At 34.1% G+C, this 16,916-nt stretch overlaps 1 protein-coding gene across 1 annotated transcript in view; it reads right to left on the reverse strand.

Moving 5' to 3' along the window:
- The window catches only part of LOC131049811 (uncharacterized), a 209,809-nt gene that overhangs the window by 32,947 nt on the left and 159,946 nt on the right, over positions 1 to 16,916 (reverse strand). The window contains exons 12-14 of the mRNA XM_057983889.2: positions 8,080 to 11,033; positions 7,785 to 7,936; positions 7,331 to 7,574 (exon numbers count right to left, since the gene is read on the reverse strand). Of these exons, the coding sequence (XP_057839872.2) occupies positions 7,349 to 7,574; positions 7,785 to 7,936; positions 8,080 to 11,033 (3,332 nt within the window). The 3' untranslated portion in view covers positions 7,331 to 7,348. The remainder of the gene's footprint in view (positions 1 to 7,330; positions 7,575 to 7,784; positions 7,937 to 8,079; positions 11,034 to 16,916) is intronic.

Below are 16,916 nucleotides of genomic sequence, written 5' to 3' on the forward strand. Positions count from 1 at the left end.
TTGGATCTGTATGTTGACCTTTTTGGTGGGCAATGACAACAACACATGAAACGACTCAATGATGATGGAGGCTTTTGCAACAATGGATACTGTGAAAGTGCCCTATAATCCAAGGGCATCAGAGGTTTCAAAGTGCACAACTATCTTTCAAAGCCATTTATGTTAGAACTCCACCCACCAGATACTGCTGTAATCCCCCTCATCGCACCAGACTGCTATAAGACTAACTTGGTAATTCACTTCCTGCACGCGCGCCAATATTCCTCTAACCCTTGCCAACATGCATGTCTTTTATGTCTTAATTTTTAATTTAAGACAGTTAAAATAATTTTAATTTTTAATTTAAGATTATTAAAATAATAATTTTAATTTTTATCTAATTAGTCATTTGTATAAGTTGTCGTGACTAGGGGATGCGTACTAGTAGGCATTATAGCTAACTTCATGCACCCACAAATTTTAAATGGTATATCAAATTTTGACAATTTTTTTTTCTCTGCATGTGACAGTACTGCTTATAACTATTGATTTGTCTTCCACTCAGAGTAACAATGCACATTGTGGGATCCATTATGCGCGCAAGGGTAAAAAATTACACTTTTCAAATTTAAATGTTACAATTTAAGTAAGTATTCTTTTTTTAAATTTGATTAATTTAGATAAATAAATAATTAACTAAATCTAATATAAACAATATATATGACAAGTAAAGTATTATTGAAATGAGAAGATTAAGATGCTTAGTTCGTATAAGAGGTGAATGTATGAAATGGTTGTGATTTGTCAATAGTTGTACTTTGTAGTTCAAATCTTATATTTGATTGATGCGTTATATTTGAACTCTCTAAATCTATTTAACAAAATTGGGATTTTGGTTGTCTTTAAAAATTATCATGTCCTATTTCTACAGTTTATTTATGCCAATCTTTCACCTCAAATTTGAGTCTTATGTCCTAAAATTTTATCAAGATGGTATTGATGATCAACTTTAATGAACATGTTGTGCTTATAGGGTATGAAAGTGCACTTATTATAAGTTTCTCCTTCTACCTTAATCAAATCTCATGTTTTTTTGTTTTGTGTTCACATCGTGTAATTATATATAAAAGGAGATAACTGTAGAGGTATCCCTCATTTGATAACACGTCCATTGGGAAACAAGGTGAAACTACTATGATAACATTTGTTACAAATGTATGCAAATCTAAAATTGAGTTTTTTCTTATCAAATGATTACCATATTATGATTATGTGATTGCATAAAATAGATAATAAGAATAAAATCAACAAACAATATGAATACAAGATTTACATGGAGAAACCTTTTGAAAAAAAAAATTCACACATGAAAAATGATGGGTATTATATATTAATCTTTAACATTAATTAATAGATGTATTCAACACATTAATGCTCTCTTAACTTGGTAGCACTTTGGAAACACTTGTGTGACTAATAGTATAGAGGAGCAATAGTCATTTTTCTTTGTGTGACTAATTATTTAGTTGTGTTTCTTACCCGATGACCAAATTAGTCATTTATAGTTGTGTTGCAAAAGATGACTAGAATTTAGTCATTTTTAGTTGTCTTGACTAAATTTTTTAGTCACCTAGTCATTTATTTGCCATATTTCTACTAGTGTTAGGGTTAAGAATAGGATTAGAATAGAATTAGGGTTACCAATGTGATTAGACTTACAATGAAGGTTAGGGTTAGAAGTAAGGTTATAATTAGGATTAATGGTATTATTAAGGGGCGCTTGCAAGGAGCTGAGTCTAGATTGAGGAGAAGTTTCAGATTAGAATTAAAACACTGACAAAAGGGTACCCATTTTGAAAATAATGAGTACCCATTTTTGTTTGGGATCACAAGTCCTTCTTTAAAATTAGGTAGTAATGAGATAAGGGTCAAGATTGGGTTAAAGTTAATGTTATGGTTAGGTGTAATAGCTCTCTAGCCCTCACACGATAAAGCAGGTATCATGTTATTAAACCTACGCCTAAATATTGATGATGTAATGAAGTAATGATTAGTGTGGGTAGAGATGTTTGTTAGATCTAGTGGTCATTGTGATGATTTTCCATTAATATGGTTAATTTTTAAAAGTAGCATGGTTATGTTCTATGGATGTTGGATGGAAAGGAATGATATCACATCATCCCAATAGATGAGAATGCATGTGATGTTACAATCCCATTCCAATGAATTTATTATTTTGGTTGCTTATATCTATATGAGGGTGCCTAGGTATAATGTGTAAATACCTTGATTGTGCTTATTTGGAAGTGGTCGTTTAATGTTACTATGAAAATGTTATAGTGTGTAGTTAACATTTAGGTTTTCTAACCATGTTAACCTTGTGATCTCTTTTGCAAAATGAGCTATAATCTAGGGTAACATCTTCTATGTCTATTTCCTGATTATGTTTCTTATGTATTTATGTTGGCTTTAGTGGCATGTTGTTTTTAGAAGTAGACATACTTATTTGATACAATGAAGGTTTCTTATGTATAATGGATCTATGTTTTAGGACATGACTATGATATGGCGATTTATATTTGTAAGAACTTATTGGTGGTATTAGGGTTTAAGGTTACAATTCTGATTTCTTAGTGTAATGATGATATATTAGGGTTTAATGCTTATGATTTCTTGATGAATAGATGTGAGATGAAGTATTATGATTATGGAATATGAAGTGCTAATATATGTTTTAAATGGTTCTATTTGAGGATAGAATTATGATTATTAATGCTATTTGTCAAATGTATATATGCATGTATATGTTGTGCAAGTGTTTTTGTGTTTTGTCGATGTAGGTACCAAGTGTTGACTCCGCTTGGGTTCACAAGTTTGCGTGTGCGTAAAAAATCCTCGATGGTGGCAATAGAAATAGCTTTAAGGCCTAGTTAACCTAGCCCTAGTAATTGTCCTGAATTAGGGAAATAATCTCGGTCTTGAGTTTACCTGTTCATATTGCCATGGAGGCAATGTCTGTATCCCTAAATAAGTCAGCTTTCGTGGTGTGGTGTTGATGCTTGATCTTGGCTATGTTTTGTACATTCATGTTTTATGTCAAATTAATAATATTTTTGTTGTAAATAATATTATTGGTGGTATTACCTTTAGTCATTATTATTATTATTATTATTATTATTATTATTATTATTATTATTGTTGTTGTTGTTGTTGTTGTTGTTGTTGTTGTTGTTATTGGTTAACCTAGCCCTAGTCATTGTCCCGAATTAGGGAAATAACCTCGGTCTCGAGTTTACCTGTTCATATTGCCATGGAGGCAATGTCTATATCCCTAAATAAGTCAACTTTCGTGGTGTGGTGTTGATGCTTGATCTTGGCTATGTTTTGTACATTCATGTTTTATGTCAAATTAATAATATTTTTGTTGTAAATAATATTATTGGTGGTATAACCTTTAGTCATTATTATTATTATTATTATTATTATTATTATTATTGTTATTGTTGTTATTTTTATTTTTGTTGTTGTTGTTGTATTTTGTGATATAAATGACTTATATTAATATTATGGTAATGGATCTTATTTTGTGTATTTATGAGCATTTTTGGTGGGTGATATTCTATTCATGGTGTGGAATAAGTTATTTGTCCCCCTTTTTATTTATGTTATTGTTTTGGGGAGGAAGTCTATGTTTTTGTAGGATTAAATTATTATCGTGAGAGTTGGCTGCATAGGGGAGTTTAATTAGTTATTTTATTTGGGTTTTTTTTGCATAGTTTTGGGGAGAGGTGGTTGAGCATTCTTGTACAAGTTTTGAGAATGGCTTTTATTATTATTTTTTGGGAGTTTTTTCCGGGGGATTGCTGGAGTTTTTGGAGAAATTTTTTTGTGAGAATGAATGGTGAGTTTTGGAGAGGGTTTTTGGATAGATTTGCTTGCTTGTAGAGAGAGGATTTTGGACAACATTTGGGAGATTTATTGGTAGAGGATTTGCTAGAGGTTTTATTGTTGTTATTGGCTTACTTGCTGGTTGGAAACTCCTTGTTGTTCGTGGTTTGATTTCATGCTTCCCAAGCTCTCTTCTCCATTCCTTCTTCCTCTTTGTCTTCGCAAGACCTGAGGTAGGGTTTGAAAACCCTTTTAAATGTTATTTGATTTGAAAATGAGAAGTGTTGCATTAAGTGTCTTTGATTACAATCTGAAAGTGTTTTGAATTCTAGATTATGTATAGTTTTACATTGAAATTCTCTCTTTTTCTCTAAGTTTTAAGGGGCTCTTTTAGGGTATTGTGTCTTGCATTTCATTCCAATGTCTTAGAGTCAAATTGAATGAAATTATGGAAGTGAAATAGACACCCCTCAAATGGGTCTTCACTTGTTTCTGCTTCTGGGGCCCAATTAACCTCCAATTTTGAGCTCCAAGTGACTCCTTTTTAACTACATAGGGACAAACTCAACTGCACTACTTTAGCCCTCAACTGCACAACTTTAGCTCTCAATTGCACAACTTAAGCCCCCAAATGCACAGGAGTTATGTTTTACCCTTGTTTCGTTTGATTTGGGTCCGTAAGATTTCCCAGTGGGTTCTAGAGCCTTGGGATGATTTTTTGCTCTGTTGTTTATATGTTTTGGGGCTTGTATTGCCTGATTTGAGTTGATTCATGTTTTCATATGTTCCTTTATGCTTGGTTGAGAAGAGGTTCAATTTTGATTTCTTTTGGAAGAGCATTCAATGATGTAACTTGTTGGACAAGGTTAGGAAAGCTTGTGTATGCTTATGATTCAATTTTAAGACCACGGATTCATGTATGATTCATATGAGTTATCTATGCTATCAATGTTTATCATTCTTTGGAATCGAACCCTAGGTTAGAGGTGTTTAGGTGCATATAAGGGAGAGTGGCTTTGAATGGAGGCCGAGGCCTTAAATTGGCTATCAACGTAACTCATTGAAAGTTTCATAGTTAAGTGATAACCTAATTAATGAACCGGGAGGGAATACACATTAAAAAGATAATATGGTGCCCCACTCATGGCCTTGAGTGCTTGTATAGACTAGGGATGGAGTTGGGAAGGCCTAGATGTCTATGGGGCATTGATTTGGCATGATCGAACCTCCTTGTCTTCATGAAAGGATTGGTTGGTTCCTCATGAGTTGTCAAATGGAGGTCAAAGCCTAGAGAGGCTACTAGGATAACTCATGTTGATGCTATGCGATGACACTCTCTCCTTATTGTATTCTAGAGCCCTATCCTATGTGGTTGTGTACAAAAGCCTTTGGTGGAACCTTGTGGTGTATCTTATCCATGTGTATTCTTGATGATTCCTTTGATATTGATGTTGTGTTTGAGAGTTGGCCTAATTCGCTTGTGTGTGTGGGGCCTTATGTCCATCTCTTGGGCATGGTGGGGTGGACCTAAGGGTTCCAGAATGGTTGGGTGGTTGTTGCCAACCTCCATTGGGGGCTGGTGGACTTGTTCGTGTGCATTGAATGGATCTTGTTATCTTCTTTTCAGTACCTCTTTATTCATGATGCAAATTATTTAGTTATTATATTAGTAGATGATATGTATAATTGAAAATCTTTGTAATAGTATCATTATTATTGTATTTAGGAGACTCCTTAGGGAGACTGATGTAATGTAATTAAATGCAATAGAAAAACAATGTAATTCTAGAGTAGTGTTTAGGTTGTTCGATGTTGGATCGACTACTCTAATGTGGATGAATGATTTATCATTTTGTAAGTTGAAAGATTATCATAGGAACACTTAGTTTGGTGATTAAATGAACCTAGTGATAGATGTGGATGTTCTTCTATATGTAATATTATTGTTAGTTCATTTATAGTTTATCTATTTAGATTTTGTTTAGGAGGATTGCATAGTAGTGATGTTGGGGAACCCATATGAGGACATAGTTTCTATGTTTATCTTTTGTTTGTGCGTTTGTAATAGTTAATTATGTGGTGAGTTTATTGATGTGATGCATTATGTAAAAAAAATAAAAATTATTGCTATGTTGTTGTTGTTAGTTGTTAGTCCTTTGGGGTTCCTTAGTGGGGTGTTATATTGTGTAAGGTTAAAATTAGAGCTCGATTAAGATTTAGAATTATAGTTACCATTGAGGTTAGCATTAAAATTAGGGTTAAAAATTTAGTGTTAAGTTTAGGGTTAAAATTGGTATGAGGGCTAGAATTATGATTTAATGTGATGAGCACACTAGGTATCAAGTCTTGTTGAGTGCAAGAGTCCGACATCGTAAGAGATGAGTTCAAGATCGTGCCCTAGGTGAATATAGTAGAATAGATACCCCTCAATCCTTGACTCCTAATTGAAGAGATTAACCTAAAGATTTGTGCTCCTACATCGGATAGCTACACAAATTTGTAGATGGTATAAAAATCTCTATCAAAAAACATATATAATATGTATTACTATTATATATATTACCACTAATATTAATATATACACATTACTCATATAAATTATATACATTCTTTAAATATAATCTTCTCTAAATATATAAGTATACAAATATATGTAATCTTTAAAAATATATAAAATTATATCTATATAATAGATATTATTCTATAAAAATATGCTTATAGCTATTATTTTATTATGATTTATATAATACATTGGATTCAAATAATCCAATCTCATAACTAGTGATGTGTTTTATCAAGGCAAAAATTCTACCATTGTTGGACCTTGCAACATTATGCCATGCATGCCAAGAGGAGGTAGCTCGTGTTATACAAAGTGGCTAATCTTTTCCCAGACGATGTGCTTGCATGTGATTGCAGCTTAAGGAGCAAGGTGGAGCAATTGAGGTGTTTGCTTGTCTTCTCATTGTATGAGGAGGTGGATCATATTTGAGATCTTTGGAAAGAAACCATGCTAAGTATATTTAAAATGTAGATATAATTGTGAGAGGAATACATCATATTTTAATAATCTTATAATAATAAAAATATACTTATCTAATTATATAATACCAATTTTAAAATTATGTTGAAAATTCAATTAATATTTGATATCTGATAATTATAGATAATATTCTCATGTATCTTTTAAAAATCTATATAAAATATGTTGAACATCTTGAAAACACCTACCTATACATTTGTGTGTTCTATTTAAATATGTATCATCCCTTCGACGTAGATGAACCAGACATCTTAGTTTTGCTAACCAAAGGGTTCGCGTGAGTTTACCAAAGTTCGTTCTACTAAAATATATTATCAAAAAAAGAACAGCGGAATCTTGAACAACAGAATATCATTAATTCAATGGCACTTTAAACCATGCAATGTAATAAATACATACACAGATTAGTCCTATACATACCCACAAATCTTGTACATTTTACTTCATCTTTCTGCCACCCTTGTTTCTCTTTTGCTTGTTCTTCTTCTTCTGCTTATATTTGGATTGGGCTGTTTGCATGCACTCAGTGACAATGTGGGTGTCATCCTCAAATACGGACTTAAATCTTTTCAATCTGTCCCTGCATTCCTGTAATTTGATAGAAGTATGACCTATGGCATCTTTCTCTAGCCATTCAATGTCATACTCTTCATGCTTCTTATGCCTGCAATTTAAAAAACGGGGGGCACTTCTTCAGACCAAATAACTGAGAAATCAAAGTATGCTTTTACAAACTAATTAGCTTCGGCTTCTCCTATTTTGCATTATGCTTCTCCAAAGAATGTAGCTTCTGCTTCTTTTATTTTGCCTGAAATTTAAAATCTTTTTATGATCTGGTGCAGATAGAGCATATCTTACAAGATTGCCAACTGACCTTGGCTTAAGGAGTTCAGATGAATTTGACAATTCTTCATGTATGTCATGCATTTCATCTAAGACATCATTTTCTTCGTCAGGTCGAACTTTGCCTTGTTTTACCTTTGGTATTGTGGTCTCTATCAGATCCAAGAGCTCGTCGACCTCGGCCTGCATTCAAATTATCAGAGCTTGTTATAGTTTAGCTTTTGCCCTCTTTGGGAATACCTAGCTAAAAGAAGAAAAAAAAGTGTAGTTATAATATATCACGAGGATTATTATAATTCACATGCATGACCCTGTGCTTTTTATACCTTGAGAGGGCAAGCTTTTGAAATAAAAATCTCTGTATAAGAAGAATTTGCGTTCCCTTTGAAGACTTCGCAAGCTTCCCTGATATATTTGTCCTTGATAGATAGTGTCTCTTCAAGACGACGCCTAGCACAAGAAAGCCACCTTTTCATCCTCCATTGGACAAACCAAGGTAGAGACTGACCATCAACTTCAAACTTGTAAGATGGTTTGATGTCTTCAAGTAATGAAAACTGGACATTCTTATCTCTAAAATTGAAATCAACTCCTGAAGGATCAATCTTTTTCTGTTGATCAATGTCACCGGAGTCTAATAGGGGTGTGCAGAGAGTATTCCCCTTCTCTTGTTCATCTCTGAGAGACTCGGCATTGCCACAAACATTCTCTTCAGCATTAAAAGATTCAGAAATATGTTTTGTATTAGTTTCAAAACTACCACTATTTGATGGCTGCATGCTCTTTTCGCTGTGTATCAGAAGCTCTTTACTCTTCATGTCCCCCTCACTTTCCTTTGAAGCAATCACGTCACCTTTATCCTGAAACACGGATTGAAGGAGAATTTCCTTACATTTTATGCTCTCTGGCCCAATAATAATGAGATCTGGAGGATTACTTTCAAGCTCGGGACTTTTATCTAAATCAATCATCACCAAAGGGTTATCAATTTGTCTCATTAACTGGGAGAAGCAGATAAAAAAAGTATCTCTGTTTGGTTTGTACTGTTGTAAAAGTTGAAGCAGCTTTCCTCCAAAGTTAGGAGTCAGACTCATTCTGATATGCTTATCTTGGAAGATGGTCGACAGCACATGCATAGCATTTTGAAATAAACCTATGCTGTTGACACCTATTAAACAAAGCATAATGATCAAACGCATTGCCAACTCTGGAAAATAAGTCTGACTGTCAATCTTGAAAGTTTGTATCCATGTAAATGTTGCAGCTCTGTAAGATACTAATAGCTGACAAATTATATTATAAATCGGACGATAGAAACTTTCAAGCCTTCCCCGGCATCTAGGTAGAGATTTTGATTGACAAAACCAATCACAAGAGGGGTTCCCTTGTCCCCCAGTTATAAACTCTACGAAGAAAGACCTTGGCAAAAATAAGCCTCCAGAGAGATATTCACATGATGATGAAAAGAAGAACAGCTTTTCCAGTAGAGAAAGAAAAACATTTGGAGAAATGTAATCAATTTGGTTCCCCCATTCCTGGAAAGTACTGGTTAAAGCTGTTTGAAAGCTTTTTATCAGATTGACCCTTTCATCCTTTAAAGTGTCCCCTGTAAGAGTTTCCATATGAAGCCAGAGCAGTTCATTATTCCAGCAATTGTCATGGAGATTCTCAATAATTTTCTTACCGTGGTCTTTCACCAGTTCCCTAGACAAAAAGGGGAGCAATAATTGTAATCTTCCAACCTGCCCAAGAGTTATGCCAATAACTATATTGTTTATTATATTTACAGTTATGTCTTTGAGAATCAAACTGCTTGTTGGATTCTCCCGCAAAGACATGAATTCCTTCATGTTTTCATACTGTGTATTTAATGGGAAAAAGACCTTGAAGAAACGCTCTTTCAGGAATTCGATCCTGATCAACCTTGTCACCTGTCCAAACCTAGCCAACAGCTTATCTTCCAAAGCATTTGAAACTTGATAAATTTGAAGTATCAGAGTGCCTTCAACAGTAAGGGCATAAGGCTGATTTTTATAAGAAAGATAGATCTCTTGCAGTTTTTTTACAACCTCGTCTCCAACAGAAAACAATTCCATCAGAAGAAACTCTTTTGCATGCATAGAAAAGTTCTGGATAGTAATCTGTGCACAATTTCCTCGTCTCTGCGACAATTCATCCCTCCTACCCTTAAGCCAGAAGGCTTCACTGTTAAACACAGTGCAGAATCTATTATTTCTGCTCACTCTGGTGCCAAAATATTCCAAAGCAAATTCAATATAGATTTTATCTTCTTCTCTTTCCCGGCGCTTTTCTAGTTTTGAAAGTGAATCTACTGAGGATAACAGTTTCTCCTTCCATGTATTCCAAAGAAATACCATTGCTGTCGAAGAGACCGTATTCTCTAGCAGCACTTTGTAATTATCATCACTCTTCAGGAAACTCCTCCCTTGGTCATGCTGAAATGTTTTGGTATCAGAATGAAGATGCACATCAAGTACTTTACGAAGAGAAAGGACTTCGAAGTTGACATTTCCAATCTGCTTTGCAAGGATCATTTGTTCTGTTAACTTAGAGAGACTTTGAGACTGACTTAGAAGAATTGATGCCTCAAAATTAAGGGTTTCAAGGGTCTTAGGTACATGAACTAGGTTTTGCTCAGCTATTTGTTTTATTCTCTCTACATGTTTATTATTTTCAGTAATGTGCTGCAGCGGCCACCCTCTATTTCCCATTGCCCACAAAGAATTTAACTGCACATGCTGTAGAATTGATTTAAATGCTTTTTCATATTCTTCTGCTCTTTCTAGCATGACAGCCTCACATAACAAATCACCTTTCATCTCTGCCACTTCTGCAGCCTGTATGAAGTTCCCATTTGTCTCTTCAATTCCGAGAAGCTCATCAAAGTAATCTTTCCTCCAAAGAAAAGATCTAATTAAGTCCATTGTAGGAAAGGCCTTCACAAATTTCATCATAGACTTTGTATCCTTTTTCTGATGAAAATGCGTTGCACACATTTTAAGATACTCAGTTTTAATTTTCACACCTTCACAAGCCTCACATCTTCCACAGTTTGATGTGCAGTTTTCCTTTTTCAAGACTTCAATAAATTCTAAACCAGTCTCAAATAATTTTCCCTTTATGCAGGCATTTAGACATTTGGAAACACAATTAGCTCTAGCATATGCAGCTGCTGCATCATGCCAACATTTTGCCTCTGCAAAGCAATCTCCTGCATCTTGAAGCCGTGTTTCACTGCATTTTTCCGCATATATTCTGCCTGTGTCGCCGACCAACATAGAACAACAGGTATCAGCACAAAGAAAATTGTGTAAGTTGTCTAAAAATAAAGAAATTTAATGAGAATTAAAGTAACATTTTATGTCAATGAAGAATTAAAAAAAATCACTTTATTATCTCCTTTATGTTAAAAGTTGAAAATTCCAGAAACTTTTTGAGGTATTGAAAACGGGAGATTTTGATTTTTCCCTTTCCCTTCAAGAAATCTAATGATGGAAACCCTTGCAGAAAGACATTCATCTTTGGGGCTAGATTCATGTCAGAATTCATCATCATTGTGCTGTGTGAATCAAGTTTGTGGGAGGTTTCAATCTAAGATGCAATAAGTATTTCAAATTTCTAAAGTTACATTTTGTTAAAAAGTTTGTGAGGTTATTGGATTTATTGCAAGTCTCTTTGAAATAATATCATGTGATAGCATAGTAGAAATAATTGTAATAAACGATAAAATAATAATAAAAAATATAATAATATTAATAAATAATATAACAATAATAAATATAATATATTATTTGTTATATGTATTAAATAAAGAAAGTACAAGAAAAATAAATTAATATCATAATTATAATATTATAAAAAATAATATTAGTATAATAATAAAAAAAATATAAGATAATATAATAATACTTTTAACTGTATAATTTCTGAGAAATATCTTATTTTATTAAAAAAATTGATTGATTGAAGATGCCAATAATATTAATTTAAATAAATTTGCTTATGTCAGGGTAAGTGCATAAAGATGGTGGTCAAAAAAGTGGACACACCCAAAAAAAATATGAAAAACAACAAAACGCGCACGAGGTATTTCAAATTTAAAGAACCCCGTACACGTTTAGGCTCGTTTTGCCGATCCTAACCAAAGCTAAACTACGTACGGGGTTTAAATTATACTAACCGCATACGCGGTTTAGAAACTAAGAACCCCGCACGCGGTTTAAAAACTAAAGCCGCATACGAGGTTTTTAGTTTCTAAACCGCGTACGCGTTTGTCTGTCAATAAAATGCAATTCATTTAGCATTCAATTAGGTTTTTCGGTAGGATATATACATAATACTTTAAGTTATATTTTATGTATATATTGTCAGGATGTTTGAGAGTGGTTCCAAATCTCTAAGAGTTATAATGCAGATTCTAGTTTTTTGAGTATTCTTATAAATTTCAGACTTAATCAAATTTCAGTAATCAGCATGCTTATATCAACATTATCTCTCTCATCTATTCCCTACATCCCCCCTCTCTTCCTTAACCCCTACCTTTTTTTCTCTTACACATCTCCCTCTCTACTTTCTTCCCTCTCTTTCTCATCTCCCTCACCCTCTTTCTCTCTTTCATCTATCCCTCTCTTTCTCTCCCTCTCTCACTCTCTCCCCCTCTCTTCAGTGTCTCTCTCATTCTATCCCTCTCCCTCTCCCTCCCCTTCCCTTTCTCTCCCTCTCTCAAATATCTCTCACTCTCTCCCCCTCTTTAGTGTCTCTCTCTCTCATTCTATCCCTCTCCCTCCCCTTCCCTTTCTCTTCCTTTGTCAAGTATTTCTTTCCCTCTAACTCTCTCTCTCTCCCCCTCACTCCATTTCTCTTTCTCTCAAGTATCTCTCTCTCTCTCTCTCTCTCTCTCTCTCTCTCTCTTCCTTTGTCAAGTGTATCTCTTTCCCACTCTCTCCCTACCTTCCCCCCTCCATTTCTATTTTTCACTTCTCTCTCTCTCTCTCTGAAGTCTCTCCATCTCATCCTCTTTCTCTGTATCTCACTCTCTCCTTCTCTTAGGTGTATCTCTCTCTCCCTCTCTCCTCCCCCTCCCTCTCTCCCTTTCTCATTACCTCTCTTTCTCACTCTCTCCCTCTCTTTGCACCTCTCTTTCTCTAGTCTCTTGTACTCTCCTTCCATCTCTCTCTCTCTCTCTCTCTCTCTCTCTCTCTCTCTCTCTCTCTCTCTCTCTCTCTCTCTCTCTCTTTGCCATCTCTCCCTCTCTCTCCCCCCCGCCCTTTCCCTTTCTCTATCTCTATCTCTCTCTCATTTATCTCTTGTCTCTCCCTCTCCTACCCCTCTCTCCCTCTCTAGGGTCATATGGCATCCTAGGGATCTATGCATGTGTCCTAAGGCGTCATAGGACACCATATGACCTATAATGACACATAAGAGGTCATATGGAGTCCTACGGGGTCATAGGATATCATATGACCCCTTAGCACACCATACGACCCATAATGACACCAAATGGTGTCCTAAGGGGTTATAGAACACTATATGACCTCTTAGGACACCATACGACCCATAACGACACCATATGGATTCCTAAGAGGTCAAGTGGTGTCCTAAGGGGTCGTAGGAGAACTCGAACTTGGAGGACACCATTTTGTGTTTTTTCATGTCATATGGTATTCTTAGGGGTCATATGGTATCCTAGGAATCCATGCATGTGTCCTAAGGGGTCATAGGACACCATATGACTCCTTAGGATATCATATGACCCATAACGACACATAAGAGGGCATATGGAGTCCTAAGGGGTCATAGGACACCATATGACCCCTTAGCACACCATATGCCCTCTTATGTGTCGTTATCCAATAATGAAACCAAATGGTGTCCTAAGGGGTCATAGAACACTATATGACCTCTTAGGACACCATACAACCCATAACGACACCATATGGAGTCCTAAGGGGTCGTAGGAGACCATATGACCCCTAACAACACCATATGGTGTCCTAAGGGGTCATAAGGTGTCCTGGGGGTCATAGGACACCATAAGACACATAATGACACCATATGGTGCCTTAAGGGGTCATAGGACACCATATGACCCTTAGATCACAATATAACCCCTAACAATATCTAAGGGGTCATAGGACACTATATGATCCCTTAGCACACCATAGGACCTATAATGACACCAAATAGTGTCCCAAGGGGTCATAGAACACCATATGGTGTCCTAAGGGATCATATGGCATCCTATGACCCCTTAGGACACCATATGGTGTAGTTATGGGTCGTATGGTGTCTTAAGGGGTCATATGGTGTCCTACGGGGTCATAAGACACCATATGACCTCTTAGGAAACAATATGACCTCTAATGACACCTAAGGGATCATATGTTGTCCTAAGGGGTCATAGAACACCATATGACACCATATGGACTCCTAAGGGGTCATATGGTGTCCTAAGGGATCACAAAACACCACATGACCCCTTAGGACACCATATGACCCATAACACCTAAGGGATCATATGGAGTCCTAAGGGGTCATAAGACACCATATGACCCCTTAGTACACCATACAACCCATAAAGATTATCCAACCAATACGTTCATCTTCTTCAAACGTTCTACTTTATATCCTATCTTCTTTATAAAAAAACAAAAACCGACCACCTTGTCAATCTTCTTATTACCTCATCTATATGCAAACAAAGAAAAGATATATTGGAGAGAGAGAGAGAGAGGCACCTTGTACATGCTTGAGAGGGGGAGAGTGGTAGACAATACACATACATACACCCATATGTGTGTGTATATATATATACTTAGTACATTATATATACATATATATAAATATTATATATTATATATTTTTATGTTATATATAAATTATATATTATATGTATATACACATTATATATACAATATCATACTATACACTCCCAAAATTTAAACATAAAAAGCACGTACGCACTATTTATAGTAAAAATAGAACATACGTGCTTTTTATAGTAAAAATAGAACATACATGCTTTTTATAGTAAAAATAACGCGGACGCGCTTTTTATAGTTAAGATAGAGCGTACGCACTTCTTACACCATAAGTATCTCGTACGTGCTTTTTATACTATAAGTAACCCGTACGTGCTTTTGACTGTTTAGGCTTGGAAATAGGCCTGGATGACAAAGCTACGGTTTGGATGTTTGGTTTCCCTTCATTTCCCTCTTTTTTGACGTGTTTTATTTTATCAACTTGGTTTCTCGACTTTGTCATCATCAGGTTTACACTTCATCAAGTGGGTATTTCTAAAATTTCCACCATGTTTTCACCCATCTTCCGAGTTTTCTAACCATATAATTTTTTTAAAATTTGAACAACAATAACATATTATTATTGAATTTCTTTTACCAATGTCTCCATAGTTCTCACAGATTTGACCCCTTTAATCTTATCCAATTTTGAAAAAGTTTAGTAGTTTGGAAACTAGATTCAGAGTACTACAATATTTGTTCTTTCATTATCTTCATATCTTGAGTGGATAACTTTCAAATTTTGCCTTCAAGTTTAGGTTCACCTGATTTCAGCAAAAAAAAAGTGTCCACTTATACCCCTTTTTTGACCACCATCTTTGTGCACTTACCTTACATTCATATTTAGATATTAATATTTACATGCATTCTTATTTAGATTTTTATATTTTAAAACCAATAATATTTATTATTGCATTATCAATTGTTAAATTTTGTGAAATGATTTTACTTAAAAAGATTCTCCTAGGTATATAAATTTTTATATTAATTTATAAAAATGAAAAAAATAGTCTAATAATAAATGTTAATAATATTTAAATTATAGTTTCTAACAAATATCTTATTTTATTAAAAAAAAATTGTTTGATTGAAGATACTAATAATATTAATTTATATTTTCAAATAAATTTGCTTATGTTCATATTTAGATATTAATATTTGCATGCATTCTTATTTAGATTTTTATATTTTAAAACCAATTAATTTGTATCACAAATAATTATCACTAATTAATACAATTTTTCTATTATATAATTTTGTATCTCTCATATGTTATCCAAAGTATACTTTACATCATAACCAATGCACCTTGATTTGGTACAAATGCTAGTTTATATATATTCGTTGATTGTTATTTTACGTAAGTCTCACTATTATAATCTTTGTTTCAACCCCAAGTTTAAGGGAATAACTCAGTTCAATATGGTGAATGCATATTCAAGTTTGATGAAAATATGGACATAAAATAAAGTATTCCTATACGCTGTTTGGCCTCGTGGACATTATTAAAAGCATTCATTCATTCATTCAAAAACATCTAATAAAAAGCAATCTCAAGATTAAAAGCATAGTCCCATATGAAATTCTTTTAGCTGAAGCAAGAACTTTTCCTTGGAAGCATTGACAATAACCCCACTGATAAGTTATTTAAAGAAGCTTGAAAACTAAAATGGTTGTGGAAGAGATGCTAGATCGTAGGAAGAAAATGCAGATGGAGCATAACAACAATTGGATGAACAACGATGCCATTAGTTGTACAATTGAGAATAGGCTCGCATCATCTTAAGCACAAGACTGGTAGATGGAGTAAACCCAAGGAAACTTGGGAGGAAATAATTTGCATTTTTTGCAATAAGCGTACAAAATGACACTTCATCATGAAATGCACAACTTATGCAGATATTTGCACTCAATACGAAAATGGCTTAAAGGTTGACAATATGCACCAATTATTTAAGGAAGATAGGATGAATTGGATGGTCAACCTTCTTGTCAAAATGAATATTAGGAGATTTGACAACAAACAGAATCTAAAGATAATTTAAGAATGTTTGTCTTGATCCATAAACTGTTTAGTCTTGTGAACGTCATTAAAATCTTTCTTTCATTCATTCATACTACGTCTTAGACATATCTTTATGAAAACCTAATAATTATATTCTATTATCTTATTCAGATAACAATTATTATATTAATAATTAGTAGTTTTTTTTTATTACAAATTATATTAAAAATAAATAAAATGCAAAAATAAAAGATAATAAAAATAAGATCTAAAATTAGAACTTCATTATATCATAACCATAGATTGCAAGTAACGGTAGATGAATTGGGCAACTTAA

This window comes from Cryptomeria japonica, chromosome 7 (genome assembly GCF_030272615.1).
Source record: "Cryptomeria japonica chromosome 7, Sugi_1.0, whole genome shotgun sequence".
Taxonomy (NCBI): Eukaryota; Viridiplantae; Streptophyta; class Pinopsida; order Cupressales; family Cupressaceae; genus Cryptomeria; species Cryptomeria japonica.